Raw genomic sequence first — 26,689 nt, 5'->3', positions numbered from 1 at the left:
CTCAAAAAACCACAATGTTTTGAAATTATATTCATTCACTAAAATATGGACAAAGTTAAAGCAAAATATATAAGAACACTGTTTTATCTTGCAGTCTTTTTGAGTCAGTTTCACTGTCCGGTTACTCATAAACAAACACAAATGTGCCTTATGCTGAGAAGAATTATATTGCAATCTCCATAATACAGGGGTTACTGAAAGTACATGATACAAGAGTTGCAAGTATACATATTTGGGGATTCTTGCCACTTGTTCCACTAGTTTAAAAATCATCTGAAGAAGAACGTGGTGAATTCATTTAACTCTGTTACATTTTAAATATTTTGTAGATACACAGACTCTAAATAATTAACTCTGCTTACTACTCAATGTTAAGTGGAATGACCCTTGACAGTCTGTTTGTAATAACTAACACGGTGCATTTTAATTATTATTATTTTTTAAAATTTGGAAAAGACATCCCCAGAGTTTAAGATTCTTGGAGGTGAAACTGCACTTTTAAAATTGGTTAGTTTAGTGATTTTTCTCTCTTAATGAAAATGAAAGCGTTCTGCATTTGAAAAATGTGGGTGTGCTTTTAAAGATGATGATGTAAGTAATTCCAGATTAGGCAGTTGGTACTCTTTTTTTCTACCACAGTGCACACATCTTCTAATGTATTAGAAGCTGTATAGCCTAAAAGTTATATAGGTCTGAAAGTACATCTAGTGATTCTTGTATAAAAATCTGAATTTGAAAGTTCAAACAAAGACTAATTTCATAAACGCAGGAGTTAAAGATAGCAAAAATAAAATCTATCATAAAATTTACAAGCAGCTTTAGCAGTTATTAAATACTAGGTTCAGTAAGCAGAGAACTCTTATCTTCATTGTAAGTGCCTGTTTATCTTGTACTTGAACTCTTCCCTCATTTTATCCTTTTGAATAACACTGTACTAAAGTGGATCTCTGATTAATATTTAAATGTACATGGGGATAAATAGGTAACATAATCAGAGGAAATAATTAACAAGCCACCTCATTCTCATATCCTTTAATTCCTATAACGTAGGTAGCATGTATCTTGATTACTAGAACATCATTCCCTCTGACCTCCTTTTTAATTCAAAGCTTAGTAGATTTCATGATTGAATTGGCTCACTACACTTAAAATTATTACCTAAATATTGTCCAAATATGCTGCTTGTGCACTGACTTTTCCCAAATCTGACTTTTCTCCCCCTACATACTATCAAGAGGTAATCCGTACGGATTATTTTGCCCTCCAATTTTGCCAATTTTTTGATGGGATGCAAGGTCACACAGGAGCTTAGGCGGGAACCATTGAAAAATCTTTTTGGAAAAATAATTTTTTTCAGTGATTAAAAATGAGATCATTCTCCATGTATCCATGTAGTATGATATTCATGTCTTGATGCTTGAACATTACAGTTTCATTTGAGCTGAAAATTTCTGTAGACATATGAAAAGCTTACATGCACAGTAAATTCTACATGTATGTGTGTACATTACGATGAGAATGAGCGTTCATGAAATACATACTTCATTTATTTATATATAGATTATCTGAAGAAATAAATAATTACCTATTTTTATATATAACCCATCTACTTGCCTTCCTACCTATTTTATTATAACTTTTGTCTCTATTATTCTATCATCAAGGGCTAAAATTGGGAAGGGGAAAATTGACTTTTAAATTTTGATTTATATGCATTGTAAAATTTGCATTTTCTAATGATAAATCATTTAAGGCTTTTATAATTAAATATGTGAGGAAAACAGTAAATTTTTTTACAAATATATTTTATAAAACTATTTAGTATTTATAATAAAGTTTCAAAACTGGTTCAAAAAGTATTAACTATCCCATTAAAATTTAGTAATATGTTTTTAAAATACATGGTGTTTGGAAATAATTGTGAACAGAGGTGTGTCAAGTTTAAGCTAATCATATAATTAAGTGCTTTAGAATAAAACGTAAAAAGTAATAAATGGATATGCCAGGTTTTTGGGTAAGAAAACTAAGATGTGTAAAGAATTCAGAAGCTTTTGAATTGATTTATAGTTTGGGTAAAACTTGTCAAAAGGATTGTAAAGTTAATTTTAACGGTATAAACAGAATGAGATAGTAATTTTGTAAAAAAGAGGACAAAAATGAATGGAGACTAACCGTATTAATATTAAACAATATTATTAGGCTACAGTGATGCTATTAGTAGTAGTAATATACACAGAGACAATAGTGTAAAAATAGAGAGACCATATGGAGACTGTCTTTATAGATAAGAAATCTCATTCTCCTGAGGTAAGATTAGGCTAGGACATCTATGCTACCTTCTTTCCCCAGCAAGAACTTTGAGACACTGTTTGAGAAGGAAACCTGGACAGAGGCCTTGAGCCATTTGCTAATCTTATAAGTCCAAATAGGATTTGTTTTCACAGGGATTTACTATATATATATAAACACACATATATGCATATATAAATTATATATTAATATGTAATATATTTATATACATATTAATAAATATGAAATATTTATATATAAATTAACATGCATATATATAAAAGTGATTATTTAAATACAAATCAAAAGGAAGTTAGATCCCATCTTATGCTATATCCCCCAATAAATTCAGGTTTTAGGTATGCAGCTGTAAGAAAACAAAAAGTACCAGTTTTCAAAGAGCTTGGGGTCTTGCTAAAAACACAACCCAGTGTAATTACAATAACAAATGTTGATCTTATATTGGAAGAACAGTGTGATGAGGGAAACAGGGAAGCTGTAACTATGTAAATAGACTTGGAGTCAAGAGAACACCTGAACTGAGGAAATCCATTAATACTGAAGCCTAGAGGGTAACGGGTGACTGAAAAAAGATGAAGCTGAAGAGGAAGACCAGCATTAAGTTTGAAGTGTCTTGTGTTACATGTAAAAGGATTTGAACTCCATTATAAGAGCAGTGGGAAATCATTGAAGACTTTTTAAATTTTAATTTATTTAACCTGAAACAAAATAAAAACTAAATAGTTGCCTCATGTCTCTTACCTCCTGCCAGTGGCAACCACCACCAATCTCTTTTATATCTATGAGCATGGTGGGTTTTTTTTGTTTGTTTGTTTTGTTTTGTTTCATTTTTTAGATTCCACATATAAGAGAGAACATAACAGTATTTGTCTTTCCTGTCTGACTCACTTCACTTAGCATAAACCCTCAAGGTCCATCTATGTTGTCACAAATGGAAAGATTTCATTCTTTTTTATGGCTAAATAATATTATATATATATATTAGTCTTTATGTATGGTATGAAACAGTGGTCGCTGGGAACATGACTTCTCTATGGATCATTGTGGGAGATTCAGAAGGGCAGCAGCTGTGGCCATGGATTGGTAACCGTGCCTCCCGAGCAGGGTCCCTAACATGGTCCCGAGCATGGTCCTGAACATGGTCCCGAGCAGGGTCCCTAACCTCCATGACCACTAGCATAGAAAGGATGGAATGAAGTCATGCTTCAAGAGGTGTTTTTGAATAAATGTGATGGGGATCAACTATTGAGTAGATGAGGTGGGAAGAGGGAGAGAATTTAATAAAACTAGATTTTTATTTTGGGCTTCAGGGCTGATGATGGTGCCAATTAGAGGGTAAGAGAATGCTGGAGAAGTAGATTCGACTCAGGAATGTATAAGTACTTTCTGAAGACAATAGAGCGCATGTTGAGTTTGAGCTAGTCGGGAGACATCCAAGACGCAGCTGGATGAGAACAGGCCTGTGTTAGTCTGACTTTGTTTCTGTCTTTGTGTCTATCTCTCTCTGCCTGTTCATACCTATATCTATATGTTTATATATCATGTGTGTATTCATATATATATATATATATATATATATATATATATATATATATATAAAATTGCAACCATGAGAGAAGGTGAGATTGCCAAACTTTAGAGTGTAAGACCTGCCTTGCTGCTAAAACAGCAAAGATATCACAGAAAACTGAGTGTAAGTGACTGTCGGGCTGACAGTCCAGTTAAGAAAACGCACAAATAGAAAATTCAAAGATACTATAATAAGAGCGTATTTTTAACGACATTAAAAAATGCAATCAGGGCAGCCTGGGTGGCTCAGTGGTTTAGTGCCGCCTTCAGCCCAGGGCATGATCCTGGAGACCTGGGATCGAGTCCCGCGTCGGGCTCCCTGCATGGAGCCTGCTTCTCCCTCTGCCTGTGTCTCTGCCTCTCTCTCTCTCTCTCTCTCTCTCTCTGTGTGTGTGTGTGTCTCTCATGAATAAATAAACAACTTTTTTAAAAATGCAGTCACTATCTTTTGAATGAAAACTGTCTTTTAAAATTCCTGTTACATATTTATTATAAAGTTACAGTTCACTCCCTATCTCCTGTTATTGTATGTCTCCCTTCATAATATGTGGTTATTAAAATTAACTTTGGAGGCAACAAAGCTCTTTTTCAGTGGGGGGAAATAGCTATATTGTTAGACTTCTTTGTAAAAGATTCTGCACAACAATTACAATTGCTATGCTCGATATTAGTTCATAGATTCTATTCATTCATTTGAGAGAGAAAGAGAGAGAGAGCACAAGCAGGGGGCAGAGGGAGAGAGAGAAGCACTGGGCAGGGAGCCCCTGATGTGGGGGGCTCAATCCAAGGACCCAGAGATCATGACCTGAGCAAAGGCAGACATTTAACTATCTGAGCCACCCAGGCACCCCTATTTAAGTTTTTATGTATGTATTACTGCCTGTCTATGGAGATACTGTTTAAGGGGCTATGTATATATAGCTTAGAATATATATCACAATATATTTATGTAAACATTTATTTATAATAAGTTTAAATAAATAATGATTAAGCAGTTCTTTATAATTTCCAAAAGGCTCAAGCATATGATCACAGTTGATCCTTGCTATTTTCAAAATGCTTAATACATTATTACTATTGATTCGCATTCAAAATATTTTTAATTTTAAATGAGGACACATAACCCAGGTGTAGGTCAAGGTTTCCCAACCTCAGCATTATTGACATTTGACCTAGTGATTCTTTGCCCTGAGCTATCATCACTCTGTCACTGGAAGGTGTTTGCAGCATCTCTGGCTTATACCCACTAAATATCAGTATCACCTCCCTTTCTGTCTCAGTTGTCACAACCAAAAATGTTTCCAGACATCTTTAGATGTTCCTTGGGGCTGGCAAAAAACCACCATTCATTGAGAACTACTGCTATGGTTTGATGATTTTCCTAATATGCCCACCTAAATTTTGGTGGAGTGGTATTTCAAACATGATATTCCATTTTTTTTCAAGAGAGATATTACATATAAGTTAATATAAAGCTGGAATTATGTCATGCCTACATAATGGAAATACTTTCACTGGAGTTTGGTTCTTGTCTTTAAATAGGTAGACAAAGTGAACTGAAGCATACCATGAAACAGATGGCATAAAAAAGGGAAAGTCAGTCAAAGATGCGAAGGAATAGTAACCTCCTTGAATCCATAGGATGATGAATTTCTTCCCCCGTCATGCTTTTTCTAGATGCTAATTTAGCCTTCTAGAATCAAGGATTTGAACATTATATCTCCATCATTTTCTGATAGGCTAAGTAATCCCTAAGTCCTATTGCTGCAATGGCTTCTTCTTATAGAAAAAAAAAATTCATTTTCTTCTTCCCTCAGTCATACAAACAAAACACATTGATTCCATTGCTACATACATAATAAAGTAATTGTCTCCATATTCTGGACCCCGGAAGCATCTGGGTGGCTCAGTTGTTGAGCATCTACCTTTGGCTCAGGACGTGATCCCGGGATCCAGGATCGAGTCCCACATCAGGCTCCCTGCAGGGAGCCTGCTTCTCCCTCTGCCTGTGTCTCTGCCTCTCTCTGTGTGTCTCTCAGGAATAAATAAAATCTTAAAAAAAGAATTCTGGACCCTGGTGATGAACAATAAATAAAGAAGTGAAGAGGTATATATGTGAATCTTCTTTGAGTACATTAAATTTACGGGGAAGCTCATATGTACAATAGCATTATACAAGAAACTAGTAGTTTATAAGGAACTAGGGAGTTACTGAAGATTTTTTTTTTACATAGAGGGACTCAATGGATTTTTTAAAACCTCCCCCAAATCCATAATACTGAAGAGTGTGTTAAACTTAGTAAAAAAGACTTACCAAGACATTTCATTAACAAAATGAATTGATTATAACTGACCAGAAAAAATAGCTCTCTGTATGTATATTTGCTATTCTGTATTTTTCATAAAACTGTTAATCACTGTCACTTCTTCTTAATGGGCTGCTGTGTGCCAAAAAATGAAAACATTTAATAAAAACACTTTATATGGGCTACCTTAATCTGCTAGAAATAGTAACACTTCTTTAAGGTACAATCTTATGGCAGATTAATTTTTATACTCTATTGAAGTATAATACAGATACATAAGTATAGCATGATAAGGTTTTGCAACTATACACTCCCATCTAGCCATAGATTAGAATTTGAACACAGAGATATGAGCACCTTTTAGAAACCTATGATATTCATGTGGGTTGACTTTCTATTAATATATTCGTTAAATAAGAATTTGTTACGTGCATTATATGCATAGTATTGTGCTAGATACAATAAGGAATATGAATAACTAGGTAAGATTATATAACCCTAGAAAGAATTGCATTGAGTTTGGACACAATAAAAGGAGATATGAGTAACCCATTCAAAACATTCTATAATTACATACCTAACCTCTTCCTCAGTGAGGAGAAAAGACTCCAGAAATTACAAGATCAGTCTGACCTAAAATGATTGTCTTGAGAAATATTTCATCATTTAATGTTGTATCATGAGTAATTTTGAAAACCTACCTTATGCGTTTATGTCCATGCTATATGCTTTTTAAGTTCTTAGAGTCATTACATTTTTTATCAGAATAACATCATAAAAAAGTTATTTTAGAAATAGTCACCTATACACAGAATAGAAAAAACATAATGAAATGAATGAGGGGCAAGTGAAAGATTAGGAAGCTGTTGGAATAGCTCACACAGGAAGTGATTGTATCTTGCGTTAGGAAACAGAATGAATAGCTAGGGATAAATGAGAAACGTATTATTTAGGATAAATCTGACTTGGTTATTGAATTGATAAGATTAAAGTGGGCTAAATTTGCTGTAATTGTTAATATTGTGTGTGTGTGTGTGTGTGTATTACTGGAAGAATAATTATACCAGGATCAAGTTAGGAAAATCAGCAAGGAAAACTTTTTGTTTGCTGTGGTAAAATGAGTTGTACTTTATATTTATAATTTTATGTATATGCATATATATGTATATGTATATGTATATGTATATGTATACGATGTGCAATGACCTGTTTCACAATAATAAGAGTTTGGGGATAATATTTGGCAATTCTTATATTCTTGGTGTAATTCTAACCAATGACAATATCCAGAACCTTCTCCATTAATATTTTAGCCATAGTGGACAAATGTTATCATGTCCAAACTACCTCTGAAACCTGGAAAGACTTGGATTAAACCACCTGACATTTCACCTCTAAACCAACTAGTTCTGTAGGCTCACCTGGGTCATTTTTTTAACTTCACAGTAACCAGATTGAAGTTTTTGGTCCCCACTTATAATACTGTGAAAAACTTTTACTGTATATGACAGAAAAGCATTCTAGGGTAAAAAGGATTAACCAAAGATTAAGGTTTAGGACACCTGGTTGGCTCAATTGGTAGATGATGCAAAATTATATTTTGCAATGGAGTAATCATGATAAAAATTTGGAATCATATTTCTAAATAGTGATGGTAATTTTAAATGCATGAGATTCCAAAAGAAAATAAGCAGTAAGCTAAAAAAAAAATATTTATGAGGTGGATAAGGAAGAAAAAAGGGGGAGTTGCCCCACAGGTAAAGGAAGAATCAGAAAATATAATTTTAAATAAAGACAGTTATTGTATTTGGTAAGTCAGGGTTAGATTTCAAGAGAAGCTAATGAAACTTCAATTTCAAGGACCATCACTGGCATGAGCCCCTTCTGGTTCCTGTCCAGGCCTTGGCAGTGTGTTTCCAGAAATTTATTTCTTTTCAAGAGTCCCATCAAAACTGTATAAGCTTCAGCTCTTGTGAAAAATAGATCAGATACTATACAATTTTACTATATAGCTTTCTCTACTTGATATTAATTTTTTACTCATTTTCATTTAAAAATAGTGGTAATACAATAAAAATTATTATGATGTGCTTTTAACACTTAAGCAAAATAAGTTTTTGCTCCTAGTATTCTGATACAAATATTTATTTAAATTTTACATATTTGTGTTTTATATTTTTCCAGAAGGTCCATAATTCTAACCTAAATTGCTCGTTCTTTTTCATTTTCTTTTCCACAACTGAGAGGAGAACAGTTAGAAGAAAATATTTCTGCTATCATGATGCATATTAATCACTGAAACATGAAATTGCTCTAATTAAAGTTAGTGTGTATATATATTTTATATCTATATAATATATAGATATAATATAATTAGATAAGGGGTCTTTGAACAGAAACCCACAAAAAGCCAGGTTGCAGATTGATTGTTGATGAGAATGCAATCAGAAGTTCACAGGAACTTAACCCTCTATTTCTGCAAGGAGCAAAGGTTCAGGTGCTTGTCTGAACAAACATTCCATTTACTGTCATAACCCAATATCACAGTGAAATTACTGGCTGATTTTTTTTTAAAGATTTATTTATTTATCTTAGGCAGGGGAGGGGCACAGAGAGAGAGAGAGAGAGAATCTTAAGTAGACTCAGTGCTGAGCACAGACCTGATGCCAGGCTCCATCTGAGGCAAAACCAAGGATCGCGTGCTTAACCAACTGTGCCACCCAGGTGCCCTGGCTGATTTTTTTTTGTATTAAAGATTTAGAAATAGAGTTTTACTTTTAAGGGCCTAGTATTGAAAGTTATTGTTTGATTTCTTGTATCAAATAAAATGACTTAGAAACATTAGGAGGTTGGATCAACAGAAATGGACAAACCTCAAAGAGAAAGAATTTATTAATATCTATCAATTGTTTCTTTACATTTAAACCCAAATACTAATAACAGATATATGGTCACATAGCTTTTTAAAAATTGAATTTAAAAACTATATATATATATATAGCTTCTATTTGAAACTTTCTATTTGAAAGACTACAAAAAACTTTATAATTCTCAGGAAGTTTTCTTTGTTTCAATGTATAATTAATATGTTACACCACCAATGAATATCTTTCTTTTTCTTGCATATTGAAAACGTCAGTAATAATGCATATATATATATATATATATATATATATATATATATATTGGATCCTTATTATATGCAGATTCCGTGATTACACATATGCCTACTTGTAAAATATATTCTAACCTCAAAATCAATATTCAAGGTCCGTTTGCAGTCATTCGTGGATCTGCTGACTGGTAAAAAATTTAAGTTGCTGGATGAGCATGTTCCCAGTTGAGATTATATAAGGCAATGCTCTGCCTTCATGTTTCAGCTCTCATACCAATAAATATCCTTTTCATAACATATTTAATACCATGTTTTTCTCATATTTGTGCTTTTTGTTGGTGATTTTGCTATTTTAAAGGCCCCCCCAAGTGTGGTGCTAAAGTACTGTCTAGTATTCCTAAACTGCGGGAAGGCTGGGATATGCCTTACAGAGAAAATACATTTTAGATCAGCTTCATTCAAGCATGAGTTATAATGCTGCGAGTTCAATGTTAATGAATCAACGATATGTACATGTATGTATTAGATAAGGGGTCTTGAACAGAAACCACATAAAGCCAGGTTGCAAATTGATTGGTTGATAAAAATGGGATCAGAGGCTCACAGGAACTTAATCTTCTGTTTCTCCTAGGAGCAAAGGTTCTATTTGCCAATTCAGTTTTTGCAGCATGGTCCCTCTGAAATACCTAAGAATAAACAATAGTGTAAATTAAGACAGTCATTGAGGAATTAGTGAATAAGAGGATTTATGCCTCTTTATATTTACCTACAAAGCAGTAAGTTAGCTATTTCAAAGTCTAAGTGTATAAAATGCTAATGATATTTTTCAGCCCAGCTTTGTAGATCCAGTGGAAAGACAGTGGTTTTAATTATCCATCTCTTTATAAAGATATAAATTATTATTACATGATTATAAGTTTCATGAGGGCAGAAATTTTCTCATTGTTCACGTAAAAATACATAATGACTCGAAAAGTGCTTGGCATACAAAATATACTTATGTACTCCATATAAATGCTCTGCTGTGTCAAAGTTAATTATTTGCATATGTATTTTATTCATACTTTCAATAATTATTTGGGGACTGTTGACCATATGGCAGACACTATTCTGGGCCTGGAGATATAATAATAAGTAAAGAATATAAAGTTTTGCCTTCAGGAACTTACAGCTTAAAGCAGTGGTTTCTAGACTTTCTTGCACATTGGAATCACCTACAGATTTTTTAAAACTCCGATACCTGACTCCACCCTACATTCTAATTTAATTAGTATATGATGTAACTTGGGCCTTGAGGTCTTCAAAACTTTTCCAGATGATTCTAATGCATAGCAGAATTTGTGAATCACTGACCTAATGTACAAGTTAAACATTAAACAATTGCAAATTACTTATTTGACTTATTTGAGAGTGATAATAGCCTGCGTTACTTTAATTTTGAAATTCAACACTGCCAAAGGCCACAAGCTTACTATGATGTATAGTTCAAATTACATTAATATTTGCTTGCTATTAATATCATTTTAATTTTGTCCTGTATTTTTATCCCAAAAGAAACACTTCATTATGGTATTTTCAAAAACCCAGTTGCTTTTTTCAAAAAGAAATGTATATAAAAGGAGGTGGAATAAATGTAATATTTCAGTTGAGTCAATCACATACCTACCTTTATTAAACAGAGTGGCAAATATTATTTAGTTTTATCTAAATCAAGTATCACATTAATATGTTGTTCCTTTTTATTATATAAAAAAGCATTAAAGAGGAATGTTGAGCAGTTCTTTACTCTGTGTGTATAGTCTGTTACTACTTTTTTTTAAATGAAGAAACAATAACTCTCATGTATGTATTTATGTAAGTAGCCTGGGTGGATGGATGGATGGATGGATGGATGGATGGATGGATGGCTAGCTAGATGGATGGATAGATACGGTTCCTATCTAAATTTTATGGCCACAATATGTTTGTTCAAAATATTCAAATCTTAACTTTGCACCCAGCTAGTAAAACTGCTGCTATTTTTATTAAACATTATACTTCTTCAGAACATATTTGAAATAGGTACTGGCCAACACTGATAACTTCCTTCCCTTCATTTTGCATAATGCAGCAACTTTGATATCAGAATGCCACCACAATCTTGAATATTCTGACTAACTTTGCTGAGTTGACAGTAGCAACAATGGTAATAGCCATTGTAAAAAGGCGATGCAGAAATAAGTAGCTGTCGAATCCTAACGTCCCTTATATCCAGATTTTTTTATTTTCCGTACAGTATAATCTATATTCCAGTTAATAATTTAGTACTAATCAGCTCCTTATCTTCTGAAAAGGAGAGTCTGTTTTGAATCACAAGGCAACTGACCTTGAAAGTAGGTTTAATATATGCAGATTTCTCCTATCACCATTTCGCTGTTTCTCAGAATGTTTTCTTGGTCACATTTACAACTTGGCTGTACAGTCCTTCTTGGTCTAGCCTAACAGTAACTTATTTCATGCTAATACAGTCTCCACTATTTTTCAGTTTTGACTAAAGTCAAAACTGTATCTTATTTATTTCTATAACTACTTTTAAATAATAATCTGATGTTTTAATGAGAAAATCAGAAAAATATGAATAGTGGAAGTAAATCATGAATATTATAAAGAATAGTAACATATTTTTAAACTAATTCAGCTGTTTCATAGGGTGCATCTTTGTCCAGTGTACTTAGATTTTACTAGAAAATGGCATTCTTTTAGTAGTGATGGGAATTATTTGCATTGATCAGATAAAAGATGAATCTAAAATAACAATTTACAGTTACTTCCTTGGACTATGATCATGATTTAAAAAGCAATATAAATCGAACAATGAGCCATGGATAATTATTATTATTTATAAAGAGAATTATAAAAATATGTAAACAAAATCTCCATAAGTTCAGTTTAAATACTAAAAGTTTTCAGCAATTTTAGGTTAGAAGTGTGTTTCAAAATAATCGTAGTAGATCATTTTTAACGTTGGGAATGACTTTGATTAAGCGAGTTATGTGGTTCTGCTGATTATTGCTTGATTGTCAGATGTAAAAAGAAAAAGAAGACAAGGAAAATTGTTTTGGTTTATATACAAATGCTATATAATCTGGACTTTAAGAAAGGATTTATGAAGCTCTTTGAAAATAGAATCTCATCATTACAGTCAGTTCCAAATTTCTTTCTTTGCATGTTGGTAATCGCAACTTGCTCTGAAGATTAAAATGTCTGTTTTGTTTCTTTAAATTTTTTAATATGCTTGTTTTCCCTATTAAAGTAGAGAAGAGACAAAATTTTTGTTTCAAAAGAAGACTGATGGTTAGGTTAAGACAGTGACAGCAAGGAAAATAATGATTTTTTTTTTTTTTTTAGTTAAGTCATTTTTGAGAAGTGGAAGGTGGCTTTGCTTTAGATTAATACATCACATTACTGGGCAGATTCTCTCCTTAATGGTTTCCTTACATTGAAAACCACACTGAGCTGATGTGAATAGTTATTCTTCTTCATCTAACCTTTAGAGATCACATTTATGTAATCGTCATACTTGAAAAGGTGAAATATAGAAAGAAGAGAAACTACTAATGTGCTTTTGGGGTTAATATAATATTTTTCTAACGAAAAGTAACCTCAAAGAAATCAGCTTACAGAACAAAGTTTACTAACTCTAACTTTAAAGTGTAATGTTTTAATATTGATATTAATATTCCAAATTATTTTCATGAAAATTATTTTACATAATTTAGAAAACAGGCTAAGAAAAGTCAAGATCATTTTCACGAAAATTATTTTATGAAAATAACCTTGATTTTTATTACCTGTTTTCTACTTTAACTCATGCTATGAAGGAATGATTAAATCAAATATGGAATATAGAACAATTTAACAGACTTAATAGTCTTACAGATAAGATAGAAATGCTTCTGCTGTTATCCTGAATAGTCAATAGTGAAGTGAGTTGTTGTCTTCTTTAAACACCATGTAGTTTTCATCTTTAAAGAAATTTAAATATCGTATTTCACATATTGGCTTAGAAAACCATTGCTCTGAGAGAAACATTCTTCAAGAATATAAGTTGCACTTTTTTAAATAGACCTTTTATCTACAAGTCCGTGTCTTTCTCTATGGGGTATTCACCCTGACCAGGCTAAGAGGGTACATCTTTGTCTGCAAACCATGATAGCACCCTGAAGAACAGCGATATTTTGCCCAGCTTACCGAACATATACTACAAAGTGACCTCTGTTAAGAGAGATTTTCAGTAGGTCATAGTTTATCATATACATTTATATTTTTGGACCTAGATTAACTTAATATATTTCTACTTTAGAAAATGTATGCTACTTATTATAAATTACTTGTAGGAATTAGCATGAATTTTTGATGTTTTTCCCAATTAAACCTTTCATAGTAAGCTTAAAAGTACTCATAAATTAATGATGAATGTCGGGTTTAGTAAGTCTCATTTACTTAAGGATAATTGTTTCTATATCACCTAGGCATAAAATTAATGTAGTTCTTTTAATAACTACTTAAGCTTTTAATCTAATGTAGCCTTAATGAATGTTACCTTTAAGAAGTACTTGGTAAAGCAATAATGAAAGGCTCCCTGTGTGTTTTCCATCTGTCTTTTTCCTGAAAATAACTGAACTTCAATGTGAAAATATGCAAATACCATAACTTTGTGTATTTAAGGTTTATACATTCAAATTATATAATTTTTATTTTGTACAATTATGCCATGGACAATGTTTCCAAAAATCACTTCCACTAAATTATGAAAATTCCACAATCACTATAGTATGGAAAACACAAAAAATACTAAAGAATGTGATATTTGCTTTGATATGAGACATAACTAGAAATCTAAAAGTAACCATGACTAAAATTGCTTCTCTCTGACATTTTCTTCTTTTCCTTTTTTCTTTGCTTCCTCATCCATCTCATTGTCCTTCCCCTACTCTTTTTTTAAGCAAATAGAAATATTCTGAATTTAACCCAATAACTTTAGAAGTAGAGAGGAGGGATTAGTCATAAGGAAATCAACTACTAACAAGTTATCTCATGTTAAAATCAATATGAGAAAAACTCTAATCTCCCTTTAGCCAACTTCCTGGGTTAACTCAGTTTTCAACTTCCTTTTGTGGAATGTACTAATTCATTTCCAGGGTAGGCTAACTTCCTTAAGTAGTAGGAATCTCTTTTTTTTTGTTTAACAGCCTTCATTGTTTTATTTTACATTTTTTCTGATTACTGATAAGGTTGATCATTTTCCTATGATATAGTTTAGATTTTCTTCATAAATCTAGTTTATTTTATTTTAGTAAGAACAGTAACATGAGTCCTACTCTTTTAACAAAATTTTAAGTGTACAGTACCATATTATTGACAGTTACAGTGTTGTACAGTGATTGTTTATAGCTTATTCATCTTCCTTAACTGAAATTTTATACTTTTTGATTAGTCACCCCCCCATTTCTCCCTCCCCCTGGCAACCCCATTCTTCTCTTTGGATCTATGAGTTTGACTATAGATTTCTCATTTTGGTGTAATTATGTAGTATCTTTTTCTGTGACTGGCTTATTTTATTGAGCATAATGGCATTTTTTTAAAGATTTTATTAATTTATTAGAGACAGAGAGAGGGAGAGTGAGAGAGAGAGGCAGAGGGAGAAGCAGGGTCCATGCAGGGAGCCCGACATGGGACTCAATCCCTGGTCTCCAGGATCACGCCCTGGGTGGAAGGCGGTGCTAAACCCCTGAGCCACCGGGGCTGCCCGAGCATAACATTTTTAAGGCTTCTCCTTGGTGTAGTATGTATCAATAGTTTATTCCTTTTTAAGGCTGAATAGTATTTCATTGTATAGCATACTCTTTTCCTTCCATTTATGGACATTTATATTATTTCCAACTTGGCTATTCTGAATAGTGTTGCAATGTACCCTGACCACCATCTGACCAACTATATATAGTCATCAATTGTATTCATTATATAGCATGGTTATGTTATCTGTTCTTGTTATTTCATCATGATTTAGTTAAACATTGCATAATTTGCTAAAACATGAATGTTAAAAGAGATTTTTTTCCCCAATAAAAACCTAGCGGAATACTTTGGAAGTGGCTAAAAGCAAGTTGATTAAAATGTATAAAATGTCTTGAAAACATATAAAATTCTAGAAGGCTTCTGCATTTAGGTTTTACTGCTAGCTTTGACTTTTATCCTCCATTTAAAAAAAAAGGGAACTAGACGTCAAAGGCAGTGTGTGAGATTTATACAAACAAAAATTTAATAAAGAATCACAAGCAGCGAATACTTATTTGAACAAAAAGTCTTGGTTATCCAACAAAACAGTAGCAATTTAATTTAAGTCAAATACTCTATTAAGTATGGATACACCATATTCTCAATTCTGTTTTAATTATTTTATTTGCTTAACCAGTTCAGTAGACTACCAATGCCAGCATTTAAGAAAAGAAGACTTCTACTGTACTTTGTAATTTCTTGAGACTCTAAAACCTAAAGAGAAATTTCCCTTTGCTAGACTGAGGCTGACTGGATGCTGTGGGTGTTTCCACATCTGAATATCATTAGGAAGACAAACTGCCCACTTGAGGAGATATGCCTGCTATTTGGATCTGCTATATCTTCTGGAAATTCTCAAGTTTTTGACTCTATAAAATGGAGAAAATAATTTACAATAGTATGGATGGGAAACAGGTTTTATCTTGAAAGCCAGCTCTGATTAATTGCTAGTGACTACTTGAGGATCTGTTCTGAGATAAATCTGTAGCCCCTTCTCCACTCAATGAAAATGCCCTGATTCAATAGTGATGCCACTCGTGGGCACGGGAGAAGTAGAACGATGGTGTTGTTCTCTTGAGCTATACCCACACTTCTCTTAGTGTTTTGAGTCCTATAAATTAATGACTGTCTACCTTTTTCTTCTTTTCCTTCTGTTGGAACACTTTTATGGGTGATATTGTTTAGTTACTACACAGACGAGAAAGACTGTGGGCTATGCACAGTTCACTGCTTTGGTTCACAAGGAAACATGTCCGTGTCATTTCACCACAAGTGAGAACTAATTCATGCAAATGGAAACCATGGGATACTGCCCATGTCTCCAAAAACCGATTAAGTACAGTTGGCCTTCACTAGAGAGAATCAGTCCCTCAAATAGATCCTTCAGATAGTATCCTCACAATTAGGAGTGCTACAAGATATGAAGACAAGCGACTATTCCAGTGATCACTGTTTGATTGAGTGAATCTGGTTGCTAAAATGACTCTACTGTTTTCTTCACAAATTCTTCACATGGTTTTGAGTTTATTTTAAGAGACCGGGCTTCCCAGATGAAAAATATAAGTATTTCTAAGATATAATATTCACAAAATTAATGGTATTAAGAAATTGAATTAGAAATATTACTATGCCATAGTTTTTAACAAATGTAAGGAAATGAGATTCTGACTTTATATTATACAAATGTGGCTAGAATTCTTTCTTGGAATATAAAATCAATAAACATATTCTCAGAAGTAAAATATAACCATTGAATACTCTCTTCTAAATGTTCCCCCAAATTCTAAATGTCCCCTATCACATGTGCATGTAAAAGCTATATGTGCTATATGGATGCTTGATAGTAGGTTGTTGTTGGGAATGTATATAGATCCACACGTGTTAGGGATAATTTTATTTCAGTTTAGGGCCTAGAATTTAATAGCCATTAGAAGCCAAAAGAAACGGAACCTTACTCACATGGCTCTTGTTTATTAGAGTGGCTACAATGTACTAGCAACTATAGTGCTAGTCCTTGGGAAGTTTCCAAACATTCAAGGGACACAGATTCGAATGTAAGTAGATAGTGAAGGAGAATATGTTAAGTCATATTAGGGTTATGTCCAGGCTACTACTGGAATATATCCTAAATCCCCGTCATTTCAAATCATAAATGTTTTACCCCAAAATAAACAAAGTTAGCTTGATTGTACAGTAAGAAAAATTGAAATTGTTAAGTGCCTATGTCAAGTGTCCACTTACCATCTTAACATCAAATTTCTAACAGTAAAAGCCCATCTTTTAGAACATGTGGTAGGTGCTTTCATCCTCTTACATAGGATAAATCATGCTATAAATGCTTGAAACCCAAGAGATTCTCTCTTCTATTTTTAACTACTTAATGACATCATTTATTGTCTACTGGAAATCAATTTAGGAAATCATGTTAGTCCACTAAGCACTTCAGATAAGGTGATTCCATGAAGCATTCCAAGATTATCACAAGGAATTGCTTTCGCATGCCATAAAAGAGAAAGAAATGAGCAGAATATGGCCCGTGGAGGAGTTTACAGTTTTACAGCTCCTCCCACTGCAGCACATAACCCACTGCTAACAGTTACAGTTAACTTTGGATTACCACTCACAGATCGGAAGCCCAACAGCCATCACACGCACTGGCCTGCGGTGCCACTTGTATGTGTGTCTCTAAATCAATGATGAGGGTATCGGAACCGATACTGGACATGGAGATGGCAAATTACAGCGAGGTTTTGGATCCAACTTACACAACGTTGGAGTTTGAAACTATGCAGATTCTATATAATTCAAATGGTGAGTTCTCATCTGCTTGCAGATATAAAGGAAAGCGGGTATAATGGGAGGGGCAATGCTGAGTGTCCCAGCTGGCAGCTCTGTGTTTTCTTGCTTCTTAAGACCACATATCTGAGCCTGTGCATTTCATCACAAAATTTAAGTTAGTAATGTTATGGCTGGTTTGTGTTGAGACTCTTTAAAAGTCTAGTTATGCATAATAACGTGACCTCAGCGTTCCGTCATGGGCCAGTTAAGGTAAAAAGAACAGTTTTAGCAGTTACTTTATTTACTGTAAATCACAGTAGTAAGTAATATTGGCAGACTGGCTGTGAAGTACATTTTCTATGCAGTATTTAAAATGACATATGGAACGCTGGAGGCACTTACTGGTCGCCTCCTCCTGTCATTTCAGTTCTCCATGGCCACTGATGAGAAACTGCATCTAAAATCACTATCAAGTTTTTGCACCAAACACAATATGAAAGGAATTAAAGGCTTATATTATAACCTTACTACCTGACAAGCTAATGTTTAGCCTCACGAAGCTCTTGGCATTTATCTACTGTAACTTTTTAACTTTAAATAAGGCATGAGTTGTTTAGAGTTCATGTCTTTATATAATACAGTTTACTGTTGACTTTGTATTTAAATTTTTTCCCAAGGTAAAATCTTGTCCAAGATTACTTATAATTGTTAGAACACCTGAAATCTACTAATTATGTATACTTTGAAAAACCTGTGTGTGTGTGTGTGTGTGTGTGTGTGTGTGTGTAGTTCAGGACTGAGAATGTATCTTGTACTCAGGATATGGGAATGTTCTGCTGTGCTCCTCAATTTTACAACTGCTGTTCTCATTATATTTATAGTAAACAATAGCTTATTAGTGCAAATATTCTTTTTAATCATCAGAAGATGAATTCTGAGATTTTAGCACAGGGAGAATTGAAAGAAACCTGTGTTCAAATCTTAGGAAGTCAGTTTTTTTATTCCTTATGTTTAGATTTGACTAAGATATTTAATAGTATTTGTCTCAAGAGGATCACGATTTTTTTTAAAAAAGACTGTATATTACTAAATAAGGACAGATTTAGCATAAGTATTTAACATAACTGAATTTTGTGTTGTCTAACTTGTTTGTTTTGTAATAATATTAACAATACGTAAGTATGGCATTAAACAGAAAGCAAGAGTTGAATTTTTTCGTATTTCCATAATCTCCTAGAATACAATCAATCCTAACATTTTTGTCATATTTCTAATATCTATTTTATGTATGTTACCAAAAAGAAGAATTCCTAGCTTTAAACTCTATAACATCACATGATAAACCCTTAAACATATTCTCATTAAGGTTTTTCTCAACTTGACCAAATTCTGTATGGTTAATGTCTGTCTATTCAGAAGTTTTAATAAGTAGAATATGTGTGTTCTCACGAAATATAATTGGTGCATGACAGCCTTTATTTTATCTTCTGTTATATTCAAGATATGGTAAATTGTTACTATGCCTATATTATCTTACAATTTTATAAATTTTTAAAAAGATTTTATTTGTTTATTCATGAGAGACACAGAGAAAGAGAGAGACAGAGAGGCAGAGACACAGGCAGAGGGAGAAGCAGGCTCCATGCAGGGAGCCTGACATGGGACTCGATCCCATGTCTCCAGGATCACACCCTGAAGGCAGCGCTAAACCGAAGAGCCACCTAGGCTGCCCCAATTTTATAATTTTTAGTAAATTACCTTAAAGTATTCATTGTCTTTTGAGTACATACAGATTTTAAAGGTATAATCAATAATGGTAATCCATTTAAGAAATATTTAAATTAAACTATTTATGTGGATTTCTTAAAGTCTCTTCCTTCAAAACTATGGATTAGACACGTACTTTATGCCAGACACAGTTCTGAGAGCTGGAAGACAGGAGTGCATATGACAAATCTGAGTTCTCTAACATCATGAAGTTTATATTCTATACGTAAAGTGGGATGATGAAAGAACATACCAATACATAATATCATTTTTAAAAATGAAATAGTTATTTAAAAAATAATCAGGGTTCTAGATTCTACTTGAAAGGCAGATGAACAATGACTCTTAGATGTGTGTTCAGAGAATATTTCACAGAAAGTGTGAGATTGGAGCAGAAATCAGGTAGCCAGCTCAAAGGCTTTGTTGAGGAAGAACTATCCTTCCAGCAGAAGGAACAGATGAGATGGGAGCAGACTCCAAAGGGGTTAAATTGCAACACTGTTGAGCAGTGAGCTGATGGAAAGTAGTACCAAGTAATGGGATCGGAGAGGTTGGAGGGGGCTTTACCACACGAGGCTTTATAGCAGCCCTAAGATGTATAGGCTTTATTCTGTTTCTGAGGGTTAGGTACAGAAGGCTAATATGATGTGAATTTCTTATTCCAAGAGCACTTTGGGGTAATAAACAGTAGGGGAGCAAGGGTGGAAACAGAAAAATTAGATAAGAGGCTATTGCAGTAATCTAGGGGAAAGATTATAGTTGATTGGATAAGGGTGGCTATGGTAAAAGGGAAAAATTATGGATTCGATATGTCTTTCAAATATAGACTTAGTATTAGATTGGATATGAATAATGAAGGAGAAAATCCAATGAAGACCACCAGGGTATTGGTCCTAGGTACTGGATGGTACCATTGAGTGACATGGAGAAGACTGAAGGAAGAACAAATTCAAGGGGAAAAATAGAAGAGTTCTGGCTTTTGAAACATTAATTTGCAATTCTTATTAAACCTCAAGGTGAAGTTGTTAAATAGGTATTTGGGCATTTCAGACTGATGCCCGTGGAAGACATCAGGGCTAGAGATAAAATCTGTGGATTTTCTCTCATACATTTGTATTTAACATCATGGAATTAGAAGAGCTTTCCTAGGGAAAGAGTATATTTGGAGGGACTGAGACCTATGGTGTCCCAAAGTTTGATTTTCAGAAATATGAGAGGGAAGACTGGAATAGAGATGGGCAGAAGTGGCCAGTGGTTCAAGGGAGAGCATAGGTATGCTCCAAGAGGTCAAGGAATGGACTGCTTTGAGCCTGTGAATCATTAGTAGGGTAATATAAATCAGAAATACTCTGTATTAACTTGAAGCCTACTCTGCTTTTTCTTTAACAGATAGCTCTGCTCCAGAGACAACAAGTATGAATGCCACAGACAATGGTGTCAACTGTCTATGTGCTATATGTGGGGACAGAGCCACAGGAAAGCATTATGGAGCATCAAGCTGTGATGGGTGCAAGGGCTTCTTCAGACGCAGCATACGCAAGAGTCACGTATATTCCTGCAGGTATTTGAGATGCTCCTTTTGAGAAAGTTACTTTGAGAAGCATTTCAAAATGGTGTGCAAGAAGTAAGGGAATAAAATCAGAGCTTTTGGGGCACCTGGGTGCCTCAGTTGGTTAAGTGCCCAACTCTTGATTGCAGCTCAGGTCATGAGATCAATCCCCACATCAGGTTCCCCACTCAGCACAGAGTGCTTGTCCTCTGCTCCTCCTCCCACTCACTATCTCGCTCTCTCTTAAATAAATAAACAAATAAATAAAAATCTCGCTCTCTCTTAAATAAATAAACAAATAAATGAAAATCAGAGCTTTCATGTTTCTGTAATTCTAAGACAAAATCCATAAGCTGTGTTAAAAGGATATGTGGATGCCAGTGCAGGTTGTATTCCCACAGGTGGTTCGTGTTTTATGAAATATTTTAGGCTTAAAAATGTATTTAAAAAATCCACAAAGTTATCACCCAACCTAGGCCAATATAATCAAAGCCTCTAGTGAACACACCTCTGTATCACTTTCTCTCTTCTCTCCCAGGGATAACTACTGTCTGAAATTTGGTGTTTGTCTTTTCTTGTGTTCTTTTATTGTTTAACCACATATTCACGGACCAATGGACATACTTAAATCTGTGTGTTTTCCTGCACATTGATTTTCTTTTCGACATCTCTACATCCTGAGTCTTTTGAACAAGATTATAAAAGTGGGGATGATTTCTGGTAGCTTGTCAATGTAAATGAATGAAATTAAATTTTCAGTCCTAAAATTTTAAATGTATTTCTCATGCCACAATTTTGCCATTGAACTTAATGTTTTGTCTAAAATGTATTTAACTATACTGTATATGTCACATGTTTCTACTAGGCTTTTAAAAAAATAGTATCTAGTCAACATCATAGTATAAGTTAGGATTAAATATTCCACCTCGAGTATTCAGAGCGACAGTTCTGGAATGCAGATTACATCTATGTGAAATATGGACTATTAAAAAGATGACTGAAGCTAACAGAAAAATATCAATGCTCAATTGATGAAAAGCATGTTGCTGTGTTGTTTTATAAACAAGCTAGACATTTGGAAAGAAGTTACCTTTCTCGCAATATGTTGCCATTTGGTTTCTAGGAATCTGGGAAAAGTTAATACATAACTCTCCAAATACCTAACTAGTGTTCTCTAGTAATTTTTTCCAGGATAGCTTAAAGTTGGTTTTAAAAAAAAAGTTAGTTATCTACTTTAAAACCTTCTTGATAAACAAACAAAAATATATTTAGATAATTCTTGTTTTTATGTACATCAAAGCTGTAGAGACAAAATATAAACCAAGTAAATTTGCCTCATTATTTTTTTAAGATTTTATTTATTTATTCATGAGAGACACAGGCAGAGGGAGAAGCAGACTCCATGCAGGAATCCGAGATGTGGGACTCTATCCTGGGACTACAGGATCATGCCCTGAGCTAAAGGCAGATGCTCAACCGATGAGACACCCAAGCATCCCAAATTTGCCTCATTAAAAGCATTTTCTCTAATTTCTATAATTACATTAAATATTCAGTGCTTTTACAAAATGAAGAATAAAAATAAATACAAAATAACATGCAAACAATATATTTTGAGTCATGTGTTCTATTGAAGATGAAATACATATATATGAAAAATGGTGTGATCCAAACAACTAATCCAACAAATACTTTTAAGAATCAGAAAATAACAGCACCAATATTTCTTCTTGTATGGGAAAAATGAGAAAGGAGGTTCCCATAGCAACTCTTGGAATTTAAAAAATACTCCCACCACATGGACAGTTTAACTCCTCACACCTTCCCATCATGAGTATTGCTGCCAACTTAGCCTTCTTTACATATTTTGGTATTAAGCAAATGCTATGATTTTCCATTTGGAAAATAGTTATTATAATGATGAAAGTGTAGGAGCATCAAGGTCTTTTAAGCTCAGATTTTGCTGGTCTCAAATTGATCCATTTCCTCAGATGTACAGATTTCATTTCCACCCTAACTTCCGTCACACAAAAGTTGGGCTTTCCTTCCCAAAGCACTTTAAATTGCTGATTCAATACTTCTTAAATCATGTTTCCTTTATTATGACTATTTGCAAACTTGTATGTATACACTATTAGATTGTTGCTTCCCTGAATGGAAGAGACAAGTCATATTCCTTTGTTCAATCCCTATCCCAGGATCTTGTAACAGAAGATGCTTAACATGTTTATTCAGTTCTTGCATCAATGTTAATTGAGTGTGTTTCCATCTGGCATATATTGGTAATCTAGTTCCCTCTCCTGAAGTCTCCTCAGCCATGAGTTCCCAAGTGAACAATTCTTTTTTTTTTCCTCATCCTGAAGATATATCTCTCTTCCCACTCAGTTCCTTTATAGGAGGCTTTATATTCACGCCATTTGAAGTGGCTACCCATCATTTTTAGAAGAAATATCTTCTTTTATAGATCACTAGAAATGTTCTTTTATTCCCATCATTAATAATTAGCCACAAATAATCAGTATTATAGCAATACATGTAGATATGGGTAATTTTATGATACAATTTTGAAGAAATGTTATTATTTTACCATATGATTGAATAATATTTGCCCCAAAACCACAAAAGTACATTCACACAACAACTTTAGTTTAAAAAAAAAGAAAAAAATCCTTCCAATTTGACAACTGTAAATTAATTTGAGATTGTTAAATACCATCCCAGGTTCCATCAAGAGTGAATTAGTGGACCTGGGAATTAAGTTCACATCTAATTCCATAGACTGTACTCTTTTTCATTCTGTGGAAAATTCAGGTTTTGAGTATGTTCACAGAACTGTGCACCCATCACCAGCATCAACTTAGAACATTTTCATCACCTGTAAAGAGACCTACCCTTAAGCTGTCCCTCTCCATTTCCCCTAACTCCCTCCCTTCCAATGACAGGCAAGGACTAATCCACTTTCTGTTTCTATAGATTTGCCTCTTCTGGACATTTGATAGAAATTAAATTACAGGCACACCTCACTTTATTGCACTTTGCAGACATTGCTTTTTTTTTTTTTTTTTCCTCTTCAAATGGAAGGTTTCTGGCAACCCTGCATTGAGGGAGTGTTGGCACCATTATCCCAACAGTATTGGTTTACTTTGTGTCTGTGAGTCATATTTGGGTAATTCTTGTGATATTTCAAACATTTTCATTATTATTCTGTTGATTATGGTGATCTGTGATCAGTGATTGTGGCTCGTTGAAAATTTAGATAGTGGTTAGCAGTTTTTAGCAATAAAGTATTTTTGATTAAGGTATTACACTGCTATTTTAGACAATACTCTTGCACAGTTTAGAGATTACAGTATAGTGTAAACTTAACATTATACACTGAGAAAGCAAGAAATTTCATTTGACTCACTTAATTATGATACTTGCTTTATTGTGGTGGTCTGAAACCGAAACGGTAGAATTTCTCAGGTATGCCTGTATATAAAACGTAGCCTATTGTGTCTGACTTCTTTCACTTAGAAGTGTTCTCAAGGTTCATCCATGTTTGTAGCATGTATCAGTACTCCATTCTTGTTCATTGCCCAGCAATAATATCCATTGTCTAAGTATACCACATTTTATACAGCTGATGGGCATTTGGGTTGTCCCTGCATTTTGGCTGTTATGAATAATGATGATTTGGACATTTATGTACAAGTTCCAATGGAAACATATGTTTTCATTTCTTTTGTGTATATACCTAGGAGTGAAATTGCTGGGTCATATGGTAATTCTAATGCCTAACTTCTCTTAAAAAGTGCCAAACTTTCTTTGCAAGCAGCTGCATCATTTTATATTACAAAAAAGCAAATTATAAGGGTTCCAATTTTTCCACATCCTCATTGACACTTGTTAGTGTCTGTTTTTTTTCCTTTTATTTCTGATTATAGCCATTTTATTGGGTGTGAGGTAGTACCAATTGTGCAGAGACCATACTCTAAATGCTGTTCTCACTTGACTCTGGATATGTAATTTGGCAGAGTAGATTTCAATTGCATGTGAGGCACATTTAAAATTAATAGAAGAATATTTAAAAAGAGAAAGGCATAAAAGTGCAGAGGAATGAAGTTCTGATATATTCTCTATTACACTGAAATCATATAGCAATAAGCAATTAGAATTCACATGCCAAAGAGTTTTAAACTAGGTTTGGCTTTTGTGACTCAGGATAGAAGTAATAATGTATACTATGTATACAGGCAGAAAGTGAGATATCATTCAGGTTTGTTTTATTATAAAGACTACATGAGAAGTGGGGGGGTGGGGTGCATGGGTGGCTCAGTTGATTAAGCATCTGCCTTCCGCTCAGGTCATGATCCCAGGATCCTGGGATCGAGCCCTGAATCAGGCTCCGTGATCAGCAGAGAGTCTGCTTCTCCCTCTCTCTCAGCCCCTCCCCTTGCTTGTACTCCATCTCAAGTAAATAAATAAAATCTTGCAAAAAAAAAAAAAAAAAGAAAAGAAAAGAGAAGTGAGGCTTGTATTTCCATGTATATGCTGATCATTAGACTGGAAAATTTGCAGGTAATTGTTCTTACACATTCTTCCTGTTGGGCCAAATTTGACCATACTTATTTTATGCAAGATCTATTTATCTATTTATTTGTGCATGTTTGTTGTTGTTGCTGTTTTTGATAAATAGTTTTCTGCAAACTAATATATCTTTGTTTGATATTATAGGTTCAGTCGGCAATGCGTTGTTGACAAGGACAAAAGGAATCAATGTAGATATTGTCGATTAAGAAAGTGTTTTAGAGCAGGAATGAAAAAAGAAGGTAACAATATATAGTATAATAATGATAATTATTGATGAAAAGTGTTATACACATACATCTTCATTTAATCATAACCTTTTCACAGGAGTTCTGATTTTCCTCAGTGAAGAATCTTTAATTCCCTCAATTTAAGAATTTACCCAAGGACACTGACACCAGTCTTTGATGACTATCTGATTCCAGACACTATTACCTCTACTACTGTGATATACCTGGAAACAAAATCATTATCTAAATAATATCCTGATATCCAGTTCAAAAGACAAAAGGCAAAATCTATTAATAGGTTGAAATTATAAATGTATTTTTAAACACGCTTTTGTTGTCAATAACAATTGAATATCTTTATTCATCTTATAAATATTGATTGAATGTTTGCTTTTTGTTCATTGATTTATCTAAAAAATACTTATTGAGCACTTCCTTCTAAAACCTGTTCCAGATGCTAAGGCTTCAATAGTGAACATAACTGAAAAAGAATCCTTCCTCTCAGGGAGTTTATATTCTATGGAGAAACAGAAACAGTGGACTAGATATTCTATATTAGTGTACATTAATTTCATTTTGAACATAGTAAATAATCTTATTATATTATCTGACATTCTTACTATGGTTAATTTGGAAACAATTCTGTTGAACACATTTTAACATTTGGCAGAGGACAGCC

The 26,689-nt window shown here is 33.6% G+C and overlaps 1 protein-coding gene across 10 annotated transcripts in view; it reads left to right on the top strand.

The window, feature by feature from the left end:
• The window catches only part of HNF4G (hepatocyte nuclear factor 4 gamma), a 121,661-nt gene that overhangs the window by 77,855 nt on the left and 17,117 nt on the right, over positions 1-26,689 (top strand). For 7 of the 10 annotated variants that reach the window (XM_072734450.1, XM_072734449.1, XM_072734454.1 and 4 more), the window contains 3 exons: positions 17,744-17,928; positions 21,052-21,223; positions 25,928-26,022. In XM_072734450.1, coding sequence (XP_072590551.1) covers positions 17,793-17,928; positions 21,052-21,223; positions 25,928-26,022 — 403 coding nt within the window. In that variant the 5' untranslated portion in view covers positions 17,744-17,792. Of the gene's footprint in view, positions 1-17,738; positions 17,929-21,051; positions 21,224-25,927; positions 26,023-26,689 lie in introns of those variants that run through there. The other 3 variants (XM_072734458.1, XM_072734457.1, XM_026012746.2) reach the window with 2 other exon arrangements.

This window comes from Vulpes vulpes, chromosome 13, assembly GCF_048418805.1.
Source record: "Vulpes vulpes isolate BD-2025 chromosome 13, VulVul3, whole genome shotgun sequence".
In the NCBI taxonomy this organism is placed as follows: Eukaryota; Metazoa; Chordata; class Mammalia; order Carnivora; family Canidae; genus Vulpes; species Vulpes vulpes.
The sequence above is the reverse complement of the archived record's forward strand: the minus strand, read 5'-3'. Positions and strand labels throughout refer to the sequence as shown.